Raw genomic sequence first — 16980 nt, forward strand, 5'->3', positions numbered from 1 at the left:
AGAAAGGTTTTGTCTGCAGAGTATTTAAATCTTTTTTTTTTTCTCTACAGAAAATATTTTTCTTATTTTCTTGGCTCAGTGAAAGATTAATTTGACACTTTTATCTTACCTTTAATATTAGATTTATTTCATTGCATCTACCTCAAATAGAAATTATTGGTCCTTTTATCTTATTAAATGCCATAGTAAAGAGTTGTATTAACAATGAAGTTTTTTTCATCCCCTGACAGAAAAAATTTCATTCTCATGCAGTCTCTAAATGCCTTATATAAAACTTTCTCCTTATCTTTTTAAATATCTTTCTTTTATCTATGCCTGTCTTTATATCATTATGTACTTATTGGATAACACAGAGCAATTCTGTAGCTTTACATTGTAGTTTCCTTACACTTGTTTTCTAGATTTGGATACAAGCGTGATTTATGCTTTAATTGTGTTTCTTCATATTTTATTGGCTTTAATGAACTGATGTTGGGTAAAACCTGCAAACTTTCTGAGAAGAGGTTCTTAAAAGTTGCGGTGAGGTTGGATCCCGTGGCAGTGGGAACTTCCTCTGCAGTACTCTGCTGACGTACTTTCTACACCAGTGCCTACAAACAAATAAAACCAATGAATATAGAATTTTGCATTTTTAGTTTTCATTGATTGTTCCTGCTTGATGATATATTCCCCACTGCCCCCCGTGTTAGATAACTCTGTAGCTTCCAAGGAGCATCCCTTCATTATCTGACCACCTTCCCAAGATTATTTGGAGCACTGTTTAATGGCAGAGTGACTTCTCTAATCATTCTATTATCAGAGACTAGAGTGTGGCATGACAATAGTTGTATCTCTCCAAAACTAGGGACCACGCATGGTTTCAGTAGTCTCTTATGCTTTAAAAACTCAGTTTGTTTTTTATATCTTTCATATTGTTTGGGTTTCTTTTTTGTGTCCTCTCAAAATTCAGGAAGTTGTGTCTGTTTACTCAACTGTACACACTGGCCTAATGAAAGAATGCCTTACACTTTTTCTGGCAAAGGTTTTATCTGGATTCATGTATACATTTGTGACAAGTTTTTAAGTGTTGTTCAACTTTACTTGTAAAATACTTAACTTCACGAAAATAAAATACTTTTTTTAAAAATAAGCAAACTAGAAGTAGTTAAGAATAGTGGTCCCCCTTGAGCCACATTACTACACTCACTGCAGATGAATGACCAATTAACTTGAGCAAGGCATTTTGCTTCTATAATTGAAATACATGATTTTCCTTTCGTATTGCAGTTAAACTGTTATTTTTTTCCCAAGTTTCCTAGAAGATGCTTATAAGAATAGCAAAGCCAAGACAGACAAAGGCTTTTACCTATTACTTTGTCACCAACAGTGGAAAATAACAGATTGGAGAATATAGGAATGGGGCTGACATACAGATGCTGCCCTGGTATTGCTGGTACATGGCCAGGCGTGATGTCACCTCATTTATTAGCCCTTGATGGCCTGTTCTTATATGAATGTACCCAGTTACTTTTGAACACGTAACAATATTTACTGTCCTGGCATTTAATGCTAAGCTTTTCCAAACCTTAACAGTGATATGTTCCGTAGTGTATGTTGTTTTATAGGTGGCAATATTTCTTCTAATGGTGCACCTAGTCCTTTGAATGTATTGATCAGTCCAATTCTATTCACTTTTTTTACTGCTCATAATTTAAAAAAAAAACATACACTTCATTAGTCACTGAGGCTGCAAAGTCTTAGTTTATTTCATTTTAGATAGTACAGCAGCTCATTTCGTACCTTGGGTTGTTTAGTCACCTTTCATCCCTTTTCCATTTCTGTCCTGTCTCTGAGAAAGAGGAAAAATGCACGTTGTTGAAGTGGTACTAATGACTGAATGCAGTCTCGTTAAGTAATTTCTAATTTCTCTTCACCTTTTCTAACATTTGATCTGATTTTTTTTTTGACTGCTACTGGGCTCAGTGCTGACATCAGAAGAGCAAAATTTTAAGGCTATATCTGAACAAAAACATTCATCAACTTGGAGCCTGACACTGTACACGTTGAATTCAGAGGCCCACCCTTCTTGCATTGTTTTACTGCTTTGACACAGGATTTGTAACTCATGACCTGTAAGGAGACTTAACCCCTCCTTCTCCTGCTTCATTGTGCACGGGGACTAGTCTTTTCTGATACTCAAAATGGTACTGTGAAAATGCTTGTGTTATTCCTATAAAGAAAAGTGAAGAAAAAGTCAAGCTAATTAAATTATTACAAGATGACAACATTTAGAAAGCATTTGGTTTTCTTTTACCTGAAGGCCAATGTTTTCTTAAAAAGATCTGATTTTGAAATACGCTGTAGGCAATCTTTTTTTTCTATCAATACCGAGCAGAACACAGGGTGTTAATTAGGCCTATTATAAAAGAGGCTTGCCCTGGGTTGATTCTGAAACAGAAAATCAAGAGGCAGTAGAGCATGACGTATTTGGAACTGACACTATTGCCTGCAGCATGGACTGCATTCATAGATCATATGTTTGCAGAGATGCAGTAAAGGGGGACTGAGGAACAGCTCCGGATTTAAAATATTTAGAAAAAGGTTGTGTGGCCCTATTGGGAAGACAGTGTCTCTCGCTCATGCTTGGCAATATCTCTGGCCACAAGACTGTGTCTGAAGGTTTTAATTAAAAATACAAAATGAGTGTTTCCTTTGTGTGGCTTTTTTGAATAGCGGTGTTTGTAGCTACTGAGAGTCTTTAATATGGTAATGAGATCCTGAAGTCTTTAATTTAATCATGGCTATGGGGTTTAGGTTTGTGAATAACATACTGAGGCATCAAAAATATGTCCACAGTAATTACTAAGCGTGTTTTAGAAATGGTGTAAAATTGACAGGACTTTAAGATTTATTTTTAAATTATTTGGAGGGAGAAAAAATTAAAAGATAAATGTAGTGCCAGGTGTATATGGTACTCCAGTCGTGAGCTTTAATGTTGGACTTTACCATTCTACTTACTAAATAGTTTATGAGAATGTCTTATTTTACTTTTAGCTTCTTAAATTGATGAGACCAGTGTCCTTTAAACTTTATTACTATAAAAGAAAAAATAGGTGTCTTGGAATACAAAGGTATTTTCTTGGGGTTTTTGCAGGGGTGGTTTGGATACACTTTTGAGCATTCATGCATGATGTGAATAGAACAGTTTTATACTATAGCTGCTCCACTGTCAGTGATTTTCTTTCACGTTACTTAAAACAGAGGCAGGATTAGATGGCTATTTTTGGATGAATATTTAATAAAATACAACCAGTCATTTTCCCAGGAAGATATAAATTCTGATTGAAATAATAGAAAAATGGATCCAAAACAAAATAAGAGGTGAGACTTGAAGGAGTCTCTTGGGTCACTGGAAACTCCACCCCATGCAAGAAGGAGGCCTCTTGGAATGGTAGATGAGAGCATAATTATAAAATTAGAATTCAGCTTCATCTTTGATTATAGAGGTGAATTTGTTCATTTCAAGTTTTGACCTGTTTTTTTCCCCCTCTTCTAATCTGTTAAATGTAAGCCATACTTGTAGCCATTTGCAAGAATTTTTTTGGTTTAGATATGCATTCTCTGCAGAATGCCTTTTTCTTTTCAGTTATTTCCTTTTAATTGTCCATTCATGACCATCCCTCTCATGTTTGCAGTGGCAGATCTCTTTGAGAGAACAAATAAAATGTCTGTAATTTGGAAAGAGTTTTCAGTGGTGCCTTCTGCTGTGGCTGCCAGCACACCCTTCTTTCTTTCAACAAAGGCAGAAAGTAAGTTGTGTATTGGTCAGAAGTAAAAAAGAAATTGCATGTAAGAAAAAATAATTTGAAAAGGTCATACTTTTGTGGGCCTCTAAAATAACTGAAATTCAAGAAGTTCTGGAATGAAGTGAGTCTAGGAAATGAGAAATAATGTACAGGAGATAGATTGAGAGCATCTATATGCAGCTTTTCTACCATCCAAGAAGCAGGGATGGTATGCATGGTTTTTTAGCTCAAGTGTGTCTTGGTTTATTTTACATCAAGTTTGTAAGCTGGTTGGGGTGGGAATTCCTAGGTTGGTCACAGTGAGAAACATGGTGGGAAGGCCTTCACATTAGATAAACTTTTCATCATTTTGTTACAAATTATTCTTCTCTATTTGTTTCTTTAATCTGCTGTAAAGTGTGAAGATTTTTTGATGTAATGGATATGGTACATGAATAATTGCCTTTATTTTAAAATAAATGTGCGTATTCTTTGCGATACGTTTTAAATATCCTTTGCAATGGAAATAAGTTTTATAATCTTATTCATAGCCAGTTAAGTTGTACTGAGGATGTTAAATGAATTGAAAAAAAAAATTATTGCTGTTCAGTACTATCTATTTAATGGGCCATTAGGTCTGGCTATTCTTTGTTTGAACATTGTATAATATCAAAAGAAAGCAAAGGAGTATTAGACTCAGTTGGGCCATTATCGTGCTACAGATAGATATGCAATTTAAGGTCATACCTTGATCCTATGAAACTACCTGCCCTCATATGCTTTTTCATTATATTAAGATTGTAATTGCATATGGGTAGCCTTAGGTCTTTGTAAGAAATAGATCTATATTGGTGATAAATAGATGTGTGGAAAGCAATTGAAATGTTTTTAAATCACACAATCTTTTAATGGTAATCAGTTGTTTCCCAGGAATAAGTAGACTGTGTCTAGAAGTTTTCAAAACTGTGATCAGCACCTTAATATCTTGTGATCTTTAGGCATTTGTAAAAGACTGCAGTTTTCAAAAGACGGGATGCTCAGCAGTTTCTGAAAGTCAAAACTTCTTACAATAACTTCAGTCAGACTCCTCTTCCCTCCACCACCACCCCAAATCAGAACTGCTTGTTATTAGCGTATAAGGGAGATCTGGTTTTATGAAATGTCTATTTTTTTATCTATTTAGCCTTCAGCATCTTTCTAAATCGCAAAGAGTGTGTCAAGAGACTGACTGAATTGTAGTGATTCCAGTAAAACTTGACCTTTATTACCCTAAGGAATGGGAGGGAGGGATGAGACTTTATCCCGCTAAACTATGTTTTCCAGATGTTTTCCATCCCTACCTGTCTTAGTAAATGGCAGTGGCCTTGCTGGAGACTTCTACTTTTCATAAATGTAACAGAATAAATTTAGACCCAAGACACTTTTTTGACATGAATTGTGAGTATATATGCATGCTGCCTATTGTCCGGAAAGGCTATGGTGAACTTCCTTGCTAATTACCAAGGACAATAAGACATCAGTCTGTTTTTTGGATACATCCACTCATCCTTCTAGAACTCATAATTCCTACAATTTATAAAACAAAGATGGTAATAAAGATGCGCTGGGATTCCAACCTCCAAGAGCATTTCTGTCATTGCCTTGCCACCCACCCTGTGGTGGTGTTGCCCTGCTGCTCTCTGTCACCTCCTGGCCCTGCTCCCCTTCCCTGGGCTGTCACAGCCACCTCCTGGCCACCATCGAGGGGCCATTCTACAGGTCTCCTGCAGCGGGCTGCTTATGCTCCAGGTCTAGCAGCAGTTTTTAGCTTGTGCTCTGCGTCATGCTCCACTGTTTGAACTGGTTGACTGCTAGTATAGCCAAAAGGTGAGACCTTGATGTGTATTTGGTGACTGCAAGTTGAGAAGCACATTAAAGCTGGCAGGGGAAGCAGACTGGGTCAGGCAGAGCAAAAGGTTTTGGAGCCTTCTCTGAGACAACACTTGTCACCAGGCAGCCCTGTCCTGCTGGCCCTGTTTAAGGCAGACAAGGAAGCAGGATAAAAACTTGAGTACAAATCCTTGCTCTAAGTCTAGTAATAAAATAATTTAATCTTTACTTCTCTTTTGATGTGAGTATATAGTATTCGTTTGAAGAAATGCTCAGGAAGCCTAGCAAAAGTCCAGACAGGCTCTCTTGGGCAGCAGTTCTGTTTGAGATTCAACAAGGGGGAGCTTCTGAACTGGTCCCTGGCACTGGGGGTTGGACCTTCCTCAGCAATTCACTGCCCCGCAGAATCAGGGAGCACCAAGAGCACAAAAATAGACAAATGTGAAAGATCCTACAGTTTGTGTGTGCCTAACAGCCAGGATGGTCCAGGTGTACTCAGTGTGGGAGTCTGAGAGCACCAAATGGAGTTGTTTGGAAAAGGTATTTGTCATTATTTAATAATGTTTTTGACTTTGGGATAACAGAGAATCCTGGATAATATATCCATCTGTCACTTTTACAAAGCCAAGAATCTTAATCTCCTGTTTTCATTTTCTTAGGAATGCTGTGTATTTGGAGTTTGGTGTGCTTATGTGCATGCCCATATAAATCAAATGTTGTTAGTGCCGGCTTATACAACTGAAGTACCCATATAAAAAAATTCTGACATATATATGTGTGCTAATGCTATTTAAATTATAGCTGTGCTGTACGCAAAAGTATTTGTTTCTATTTTGTGATGTGTTGGATTTTCTTTCCTATACAAGAAGCTACCTTATTTAATTTTGAGTAGAATGTCATGCTATACCTGTATTGCCCGATTCAGGCAGAAGAAGGCTGGGTATGTTCCCAAGGAATAGCATACTGTGAAGAAAGCAGTGGATTACTTTTAACACTTGTTCTTCATTGAAGTTTATATTTGCTTAAAATTCAAATTGCTGGCATCTTAGTTGGTAAGATACCTGTATGTGAGGAAGATAGTCTGAATGATCCATTGCTTCTATTTGATGGAAATAGGATTTGTTAATTTGCAGATTTGTACTTTATCTTTTTCTTCATGATTTTATTACCTTAGTTCAGTTCCTTCAAAGGATTTTGTTACAGGATCTGAATGTTTGGGGGTTTTTTGCAAAGCTGTATCATTTCTATTTCTGAAATACTCTTCTGAAATGTGTGTGTGTGTGTATATATATATATATATATATATATATATATAAAAGGATATCTAAAGGGAAGAAATGTATCGTAAATCCCATCCAACTAAATATGCTGCCAACACTAAAAGCAGTAAAGATGATGATGGAGTCCGAGTGGTACAGCCTGAACATTGAGGCTCTAGTTTGAACGCTGCTGGGCTTGCTAAGCTTCTGTCAGTCCAGAAAGGTGCTGTTAGGACATCTGTAGATACAGCCGGCCACCCCAGGAGGAGATGGGCAGGTCAGCAAACAGTAGATCTGGACCAGAGGGTTATTTTACAAAGGAGTGTCTTGTAGTCCTAGTGGCTTAAACATGGTATCTTAAAAATTGAGTGTTACTTAATTGGGAACGTCTAAGTACATGTAAATATAGAGATTAAAAAAAACACTCAAGTCTTCCAAACCTATTTCAGAAAGCCAAACTGTATCTGCAGAAAACATATACTGTAGTCAGTACGGCATTCTCTTTCAATTGAAGGCAAGTAGGCACAAGTAGATGAACTGCCATATAAAGGTAATAAACAGTAATTTGTCAATTTTGAGTTCTTTAGAGCAAATTTTTCTGATACTTACCCAGGTATCCAGTCCTGATGAACACCTTTAGGATTTAGATTGGGGATGAGGGAGAATTCTGACATTTTGGACAGACAGACACTCTTGCATAGGTCATAATCCTTAGTAAGTATAATAAAGTCCTTGGACAAAAATAGTGTAAGACACATAATGGTATCAAGAAATTGAGTTTGGAAGAGTCTAGCATTAAGGTAAAAGTGAATGCTTTTTTTTCATTTGTTTCACACAGGAACGATTACAAAGCAGTGCAAGTGAGTTTAATCTGCTAAAACCAGAAATTCTCTCCTATCTTTCTGGAAAACATTCCCATTTTAAAGTTATGTCAGTTCAGTTTCCCTCCTGACAGTAATTTTGAATTTAACTGTCCATTTAGCAACGGAGAGGGCAAGCAAGCACTGAAGGATATGAAATTATATATTCTGGCCTCATGAATATTTCATGGTTAAAATAAATAAATAAAAGCTTTCCAGAAATGAAATGCTCTGGTTATCTAAGAGGTCATATTTCTCCTTCACTCACTATCTTCATAATAAACAGCTATTGATTAAATTGAGGAGCTGCTTGATCTTTAGCACTACAGGTGGGAGGTGGTTTCTGGCAAGGGCTACACTGGGGGGTTTTATTGATGCCCTTTTTTCCCTTTCCTTTGCCCTGCTCTCCCCCCCAATTTCTTCTTTCTTTTTTCTTTTCTTTTTTTTTTTTTTTTTTTTAATTCACACATCATCAGATCTATGTTTATTTTAAGGCCATTTTGCACATTGTGGGGATTCTTCTGTGGGCAGTCAATTTTGACTAGAGGCTGAGAATAAGGGATGGAGAGATATATTTATAGAATTATATACAAAATGTAAGAATCGACAGATAATTGAAACTGGTTTTCTTAATGCCAATGTTCAAATTCAATGAAGGTTGCTTTAAATATATGGAATATTTTGACACAGGATTTTTTTAGAGCCATGATACTAGACCTGACAGAGTAAGGCTTTGTTTCAGTAAAACTTCTTCCTGTTCAACACAATAGAACTTCACAAACCTAAGAGTTTGTGCCATTGTAATAGTTTTAAAATATGAATAGCAGGCTGTTGATCAAAGAACTCTTGGTAAAGGTAAATCCAGCTTCAAACCTGGATAAACCTGCTTGCTGAATTTTGCTTGGCTACTTATACTATCCCATTGTGTTGTTTTTAGAGCTAAGGGTTTGTTGACGGGAAATGAGAGTTTGTGATATGCTTTAGCTTAGAGGGTGAGATGTGGTAAATGAAACATTAGAGTTCTGTGCTTTATTCTGTCCTAATGTGAGTTGTCAGGGGCTTTTTGTTTGTTGGGGGGTTTTTGCTGGAAAAAGCATAGATTTATTTTATCATAAACTCAGTCATTTGTAAATACTTTGAACTAGAGCAATTTTTTTCTGCAGTTCGGTTAAAAATAGCATGTCCTAGGGACAGAGGAAGCAGCTGTGTTAAAGTATCTGCGTATAGCTACATTTTCAGGATTTCTATTAATGATACAAAGTCAGTTGAAATGACATCCATTAGATATTTGTCCAAGCAAGTGGAAAAGAAAAATAAACAATGTGGTGCTAGAGAATCCATTAGAATTGTGTGTCTCTGCCTGCCTTTCCTAGTCAGAGGAGCTGATAGCTGTCTTCTGCCCACAGTTACTTCTGTAATACATATACATCACACTGAGCAACACTAAGACTAAGCTTTGCCTACCTAATGTATATTCTTAATCATCTTTATTGTTTTGTGGTTCATATGTAGGTAGAAAAAATTTGTATCGTCTTCAGAGCCTTTGCATGCTCTGAAGAATGCATACTGATTTTTAAAATGACACTTTCTCCATGAGAAGCAGCAAGCTAGACTTCTTAGTAATAACTTCATTTATTTCATGACCATAAATATTCCTGCAGTAATGCAGACAAAATTTTCCCAAAGGAGAAGATAACTATAAATAGTGGGTGATACGAAAGTCTTTCTTTATTAATGCTTATGCTGTTAGAATTAGCAAAAGCTACCCTGCTGCACCGTAGGTTACAATTTTTCCTACATAGATACTTGTTTGCTATTACTTTGGGCATACAACTTGAGCAAGGACTATATATTAAGCTACTAGAAATGAAATATAGCATGTGGTAATCCTGTTCCGTTCCTTGTTAGCATTTTTGTCCTCTTCTGTCTTTTGCTAACCTTTGTTTTCCAGGTATCTTATGCAGATTTTTCTGGACAAGTCTGTTAAAACGTAACTTAGAAATTAGTATTCTAAAATACTGCATTTTATCATTAAATGTCGTTAATATTTTAATACTTATTAAAATTTAACTTTTCTATAAAACATCTGTACTAAGAGTGGAAGGGTCTTCTTCAATTGTAGTAATTTTTGTAACTGTTTTTCTCTCTTAGTTTTGGATATGGCCCGGCATGTTCCCCTTTACCGAGCCCTGCTAGAATTACTCCGTGCTATTGCATCCTGCACATCGATGGTACCATTACTACTTCCTCTGTCGGGAGAAAATAGTGAAGAGGAGGAAGAGCAGTTGGAGTCACAAGCTTCTGTTGGGACTTTGTTGGCTAAAATGAAGACCTGTGTAGATACCTATACCAACCGACTGAGGTAATCACTTTTATCACCTCTAATCTTCAAGTTATATTTTGCACTTATGCATTAGCAGTAGAGAAGCAGAAAAAGATTCAGTTCTGTATATTTATCTGAACAGGTACATGAGAATGCACCATCAGATTGATCTAAATTTCTGTTTATATGCATATATTCTGTTTTACTATATTATTTACAAGGATTTTTTTTTTTTTGTATGACACAAAGAAGCTGGTAGGTTTGCATACTCTTCTGTCTTCATCAGTAACTGCCCACTGATCAGAAAAAGGATTGCTTCTCAAGAATCTAGGAGCTTCAAATCTGTCTTAAATTTCTTTCCGTTTTCAGTGAGGTGAATCTTTTGTTTGCAGGACTGTGCATTTCTTGCTGTCAGCTTGAAGACAGGAGCGTTCCTTGGGAGCTGTTGAAGAAGCCCATTTTGTAAAGAATGGGACTGGGGAGGGCCAAACCAAATGGTAGTTTTTACAAGACACGTCCCAGCTGTCTTCTGTGTGCATTTGTGCTGCTTTACTCATTGAGTAAGGGCCAGGTTCCTGAATAGGTTCTCCATTGGAGGCTAACTGGTTAGGAGAGAAGCCTTTGGCTTCTGTCAGGAAGAATAAGGTTCAGGAGGTAAAGATTCAGGAGTTATTATTTGTAGCCAGTACCCTAACTGTAGAGATGGTTGAAAATTTTTGACTAGTGGTATCCATTGGTGCTACAGATGAAAAGCATGTTTCCATGCGTCAGTGATTTTACAGCAGTTAATTTGTCCATTAGCGCAGGCATCAGAGGTGAGGTAAAGGTATGCTAAAGGTGGTGTGAAATTACAAACGAATGCCCTGGGGACATCCATGCCAGGCTTCAGGGTCTTCCAGCCTCCTCTGAGAAGCTTTGTGTTTAACACTTCCTGTCAAACGCTTGCAGTCTGGCAGAGCAATTAGCAAACAAACGGGAAAGTATCTGAATATCCCGTCTCAGCCGTGATGGCATCGGGCTTGCGGGCTGTGCAAGCGTTGCAGTGTAATGCTGTCTGAGCTTCTTCTGCACACCTTCCAGAGTTCAGCTGACTTTTTGAGGAAACACATGCAGACAAACCATGAATGACAGTTTCTTTCAGCAACCATAGACTCTAGGTAACTCCCTTCAAGTCGTCTTCTCAGAGCACTTCTGAGTGATTCACACAGTGTTACTTTATGGTTGCTTTTCATCAATTCTCACACCACAAAACTATGGCTTCTCATCTTCAGAAATGCCTCTGTCACTGAGATCTGACTGTCACCTTCTGTGAAATGTTGCATTTCTGTTACAGCCAGGACACAAGCCTGAGAGGGCATGGTTTTTAGTCATGTGACTAATTAAGTTTGTGCTACATGTGGTTGCTGTTTGAAGGGACAGTCACCAGACTAGCACACGCAGGAGGAACCCCAGCATGCCTCCCAATACCTCCTGCCTCTGGGAGGTGCTGTAGTTGGTACAGATATCACAACCAGCTTTCCATCTCTGTTTCTGTATGTCTTCAACCACTCTAGTTTCCATAACTGAAGATTTGGGGGGGGGGTTAGTGCCTAAATCATCTTTTTCTGCCCTGACTGAGGGACCTGGAAAAGCAAATGTTGCAATATAAATTTTCCTTTCTTCCTCTTAATAATTTTCTGCTTCCAGCAATTGATTGGTTTCTCGATTCTGTTTACTTGCTTCCAATTTAAAGATGGCTTGTTAGGAAATAATACCTATCCTTCCCTGCAAAATTTAGTACTGTTCCTAAGCGTATGCTGAAGCATCATGAAAAGAAGGTAAATGTGTCAGGAAAAGGCGTGTGTATGATGGTTTTCCTCCCACTATAAACTGACAATACTTACCAGCCAATACCTGAGATATTTTCTGAGCAGGAATCCCATTATTGGGAATCTTTCTAGTAACTCCTGATGGAGTGGACTTCACCTGTGAATTTCACTAATCCTTCTTGACTGCAATTGCTAGTCTTGCATATCAAGCCAGTCACATATCTGGTTGGATTTTTTTGCTGACTAAATGCAAAAAAAAACCCCAGAATTAAGACAGACAAATAACAGTTTTTTATGTTGGATACCCATCTAAAAACGTCAGCTTGTGCTTCCTGGCTATATTATGTAGATTGTAGTGTATGTAATCTTCTTAAAATAGAAAAGAAAATATATTTGGCTTCTGTGTAATCCATTTCCAGTATAGAGGTATGTATAACATTCTCCACCATACTTACTTATTTTGCTAGTCTGATCATCTGTTAGCCTCAGATTTAATGGGCACGGAAACCTGTATCTTCTCATATCACTTACCCAGATTGAAGTCTAAAAAGTCTCTTTGTGAGAATGGCACATGACTACTAGTCATAAGCTCTTTTTAATTTGAAAAAATAAAATACAATATGACTAGTTCTTCAGTGTCAGTTTAGGATCTGAAAACTAGGAACAATTCCAGAAACACAGTCGGTATTATTTTAATAATTGATGAATTTGATAAAAACTCCATGGTTAGTTCAGTTACATTAGCTGTACAATTTTCTTCTATTACTTTGATATGTCAGCAGAGAAAGAAATCTTGTTTTTCACTGGTTGGTTTAAGCATAATACTGTTTGTCTTTAAAGCAGTATATAGACAACACCAAGAGCCTACACAGCCTGGAATCATTGGGGTGGAAGGTTTTAATTCTCAGCATTTTAGTTGAAGGTTTGCCAGCAATATAAGCAAGTGTTGGCATGAATTTCTTAAATGGGACAATCTGCTACCCCTTTTAGGTCAAATGCCAGAACAACGTAATTATGGCATCTGCTTTCAAAGACAAAACTTTCCTTTATCCAAACAGCAGTTCTACTTGCATGTCTACCAAATGTCATCTCCGTGTTGGAGCAAGGGTGTCCACTTGGATCCAGAATTTGAAGGGGAACATTTTTGGGTTTGGATTCCAGTTAGCATTTGATTTCATTTACTTTCAATGGCCATAATAGTCTATTGGAAAATTGGGAAAATTCTGAATAATGGAGAGGGCGTTTAGGTATGAAATGGTTTCTCATGACTGTTGGACTGCTGGGGAGTCAAAAGCCAGCCGTAATTTGAGAGTGGTCAGGTTTGTGCAATGGGTTACCACAAGGGCTGAGCTTGAGACATTTGTTTGCTCTGGTGGCCGAACCCTCTGCTGCAGAGAGCTGCTGCTGTGGAGCAGAGCAGGCTCATCTGAACCACCATCTGCTAGGTGAGCTTCATGGCAAATTGCTACACTTGGCAAAATAAGCAGATGGCTTATTTGTGTAATATGGAGTACAGCAAGCCTATGGCTGAAATTCCTAACTGTGCTTTTCCTTTCATGTCACCCCATGATAACTGCTTGAAGGATATCTGCGTTCTCTCCTCTTGACACTTCTGTCACTTGTCAGTGCTGCTACTAAGGGTTAATCCTGCCGGTTCCAAGGTTGTCTGAATGTGTCAGCCCTGCCCATCACATTGCTGTTATGGCCTTCACATTATTCTCTTTGAAAGGCTGAGAGACCTGGGTCTGTTTAGCCTGGAAAAGAGAAGACTGAGAGGGGAGCTCGTCAATGCTTATAAATATCTAAAGGGTGGTGTCAAGAGGATGGGGTCAGGCTCTTCTCAGTGGTGCCTGTTGACAGGACAAGGAGCAATGGACACGAGCTGGAACACAGGAAGTTCCTTCTGAACATGAGGAAAAACTTTTTTACTGTGAGGGTGGCAGAGCACTGCAACAGGCTGCCCAGAGAGGGTGTGGAGCCTCCTTCTCTGGCGATATTCAAAATACACTTGGATGCATTCCTGTCCAGCCTGCTCTAGGCGACCCTGCTTTGGTGGAGGGTTGGACTAGATCATCTCTGAAGGTCCCTTCCAACCCCTGCCATTCTGTGATTCTGTTGCACGGCGATGCTAGAATACAACCTGGTAGGCCTGAGGCATTTTCTCTGCTGTGGCTTTTCATTGTCTTCGCTGTTATTTTGCAGAAATGCTATGTGAAATGGTGCATTTTGCAAACAAAAATTTTTCTTTATAATTTTGTCGCAAGAATTGAGGCCTAACTTGTTTTAATGTATTTTTCTTTAAAAGATGAAACAACTGTTGGTTTCTCTTGCTGCACTCTCAAGCTCATGTTGGGAGCTAATGGTTGGCTACAGGGGGCAGTCCTGCAGCCTTTGCTGGTTTGGGATGCTTCGGCTTCATGTCTGTAAATACAGTACTTGAAGCCCTGAGGAGGAGTATGTGGAGCCAGCTCAGAGGAGGTTACTAGCTTTCACCAGTGGTTATTTGCAAAGGCACGGTTCCTTGCTGCTTTTGCCTGATTTCAGGAGATCGGTTTAAGAATCTGTGAAGAATCTTACTGGAAGGAGCAAACTTCTACTTGGTACCTGTGGAAACCTACAGAAGGTGGGGGGGACACAAGAGCCGAGCGATACCACAGTTGCAAACCTGCGGCAGTTCTGTCCCAACACAGTGAGCGTCAATATGACACTGAGCAGAATTCTGCTGTAAGCACCATCTCTGTAGTACAGAGGGGCTGAATGGTTCATTGGCTTTATGTTGTGAATACTTTGATAAAGGTATCATTCTGTATCAGCACGCTTACCTCTAACTGTCAGGCATGGGTGAGTAAGTATCAGTATTGGCTTTAAAAATTAAAGTTGCCTTGGGAGTGTATCATTCATTATTCATTTAGCACAGCATGAAGAGAAGGCTGTCATCTTCTAGCACAAGCTAAATTAATGGCTTAAATTATTAGCATGTACACTGCTGTCTCTTCTAGCAAATATATTAGTGACTGTCATCCCTTTAAATATGAGTTGACATGATTTTTGTCTGCTTTTTCTTCAATAGTTGAAAAACTTTATAAGGAAATTTCTAAGTCTAAATTAAATATTTGGCTCCTCTTCCACTCTGAAAATTGTAACATTTAGTTAAAGGTTTGGCCTTTATTAAATAACTGCATTAAATTTTGCTTCACATGCAGAATCTTGGCAGAAAGAAAAGTATAGTATAACACAGACATTTAAACGTTTCTAAGAATAGATAAAATGCACAGCAAAATATTCATACGGTTACATATTTGACCTTAGTTTGTTATTTATGAGTATTGCTGATTCTCGTGTTTCTTTGGAATACTATATAGTTAGAGCTCAGGAGTTTAACACTGCTAGTTTACCTGCATACCTAAATTTATATGCAGGCTGCTAGAGTGCAGGGAAGGATCTTACTGGTTTTATCACTTTAATTTTTGTATTTCATCTTCTCATTCATATTTTTTGGGGAGAGCCTTGTAATTCCCAGAAACTGCCTCTCTGGAGCTGGGACTGAACTTGTCCCTCTGAAACACTTGTGTCACGCACAGCTTGGAGACAGCTCACTGTGGCTCTGAATCCTGGCAGGAGAGCAGCAGCAGTGTAGAAGTGGAGATGATACCAAAAAGGGAGGATGATGTTTTCTCAACTAAGAATTTGGTTTGCACGTTAGGCGTGCTAACAACTGGTAGAACGGTCACCAGGCTGCTTTTTCATGTGCACACAGAGTAGTACCATGTGTTTCAGATTACACTAAGAAATGGGTTTGGGGACTAAACAAAATCATCTTTTGTATTGCTCTAATTTTGTCCTTAGAGTAACATTTGCACTACCATGAAAGTTCTGCTTCCCACCTCCGAGACCAAACCTAACACCTGCTGAAGTATTTATTATTTAGGAACCATACAGCAGGCCAATGGGCCACAGCGGGCTTACAGTGGCCACAAGAGTCTTTGACCTTTACTTCTCCAAGTGTTGTCAGATTCATCTATACATCAGTTACATGTAAAACCCATTCAGCTTTTTCACAGGGCTTTGAATTATATTTGTGTCTCTCCCCTTTTATAACCATATAGGTTAGGAAACTATATAGACTTTTAGATTTTCCAGACCAGGGTATGCTGTTATATCAGGGAGATGGGGATATGGACCAACAGCACACCTCTGTCTGCAGTTCCAGAGCTGTTTCGCATGAGATTTTAATCTTACAGTGTACTTACTCTAATTTTCTTTAAATTGCATTTATTTAATAGTCGTGATATGATTGTAAGGATACGATTTTAGAAAGGGCTACTGTGGTCTTCTAATGTAGAGAAATATAAAATCAAGTGTAGTAGCTCATGTCTGCAATGAAATTCAGTTCTGTCTCAGATGGCTAGAGATGACATAACTGTGTGAACTTTAAAAATTATAATCAGGATGAAAATATGTAGCACTGGGGAACCTTTGACAGATCTCCCTATGTAGAGTCAAGGGAATTACCCGATTTACCATATGTTGATTGTAAATAAATTGACAAGCTGTCAAGTATTGTTAAATATCTCCAAATAAGTGTGTGTAACACTACATATGTAAAGAAGGTCATGTAGTGACATCTTAGGAACTGTGCACGATTAATCACGCTAAGTTGGTATTCTTATTTAGACAGCAAAAGATTTGAATCAAACAAGGTCATCATTAATGGGAGTCTTAAAAGTTATGGCTGTATCAGTTGGGTTTTTTCCCCAAAAGACAGCAATAAAATATCTTCACCCTAATCGTTAGAATATCCAGGCATGATTTGCATGAGGAAGCTAAATGTTGATAAGGCAGGACGTATGTCTGATCTGGGGGTTTGTGATGCCAGCTAGCTTATACTCACTGACTGAAATCCCTGATTAGGCAGAATCAAGGTCAAATATGAGACCCGAATTCTTCATGGCATCCAAGGTGTGGAATCATTCTGCAATTCACTTCCTAAACTGCTTTTATGCAGTCTGAGTTCTGGCCTGAGTGGGGAGTTAGGCAGCCTGGTAACGTAAACCGTCACACAACCTCCAGATACCTACAGGTGACAAGGCAGATCTG

The 16980-nt window shown here is 38.2% G+C and overlaps 1 protein-coding gene across 2 annotated transcripts in view; it reads left to right on the top strand.

Moving 5' to 3' along the window:
* BIRC6 (baculoviral IAP repeat containing 6) overlaps positions 1-16980 on the top strand; it is a 184941-nt gene that overhangs the window by 151268 nt on the left and 16693 nt on the right. For both annotated transcript variants that reach the window (XM_074165164.1, XM_074165172.1), the window contains exon 66: positions 9904-10114. In XM_074165164.1, coding sequence (XP_074021265.1) covers positions 9904-10114 — 211 coding nt within the window. The remainder of the gene's footprint in view (positions 1-9903; positions 10115-16980) is intronic.

Source organism: Numenius arquata, chromosome 2, assembly GCF_964106895.1.
Source record: "Numenius arquata chromosome 2, bNumArq3.hap1.1, whole genome shotgun sequence".
Taxonomy (NCBI): domain Eukaryota; kingdom Metazoa; phylum Chordata; class Aves; order Charadriiformes; family Scolopacidae; genus Numenius; species Numenius arquata.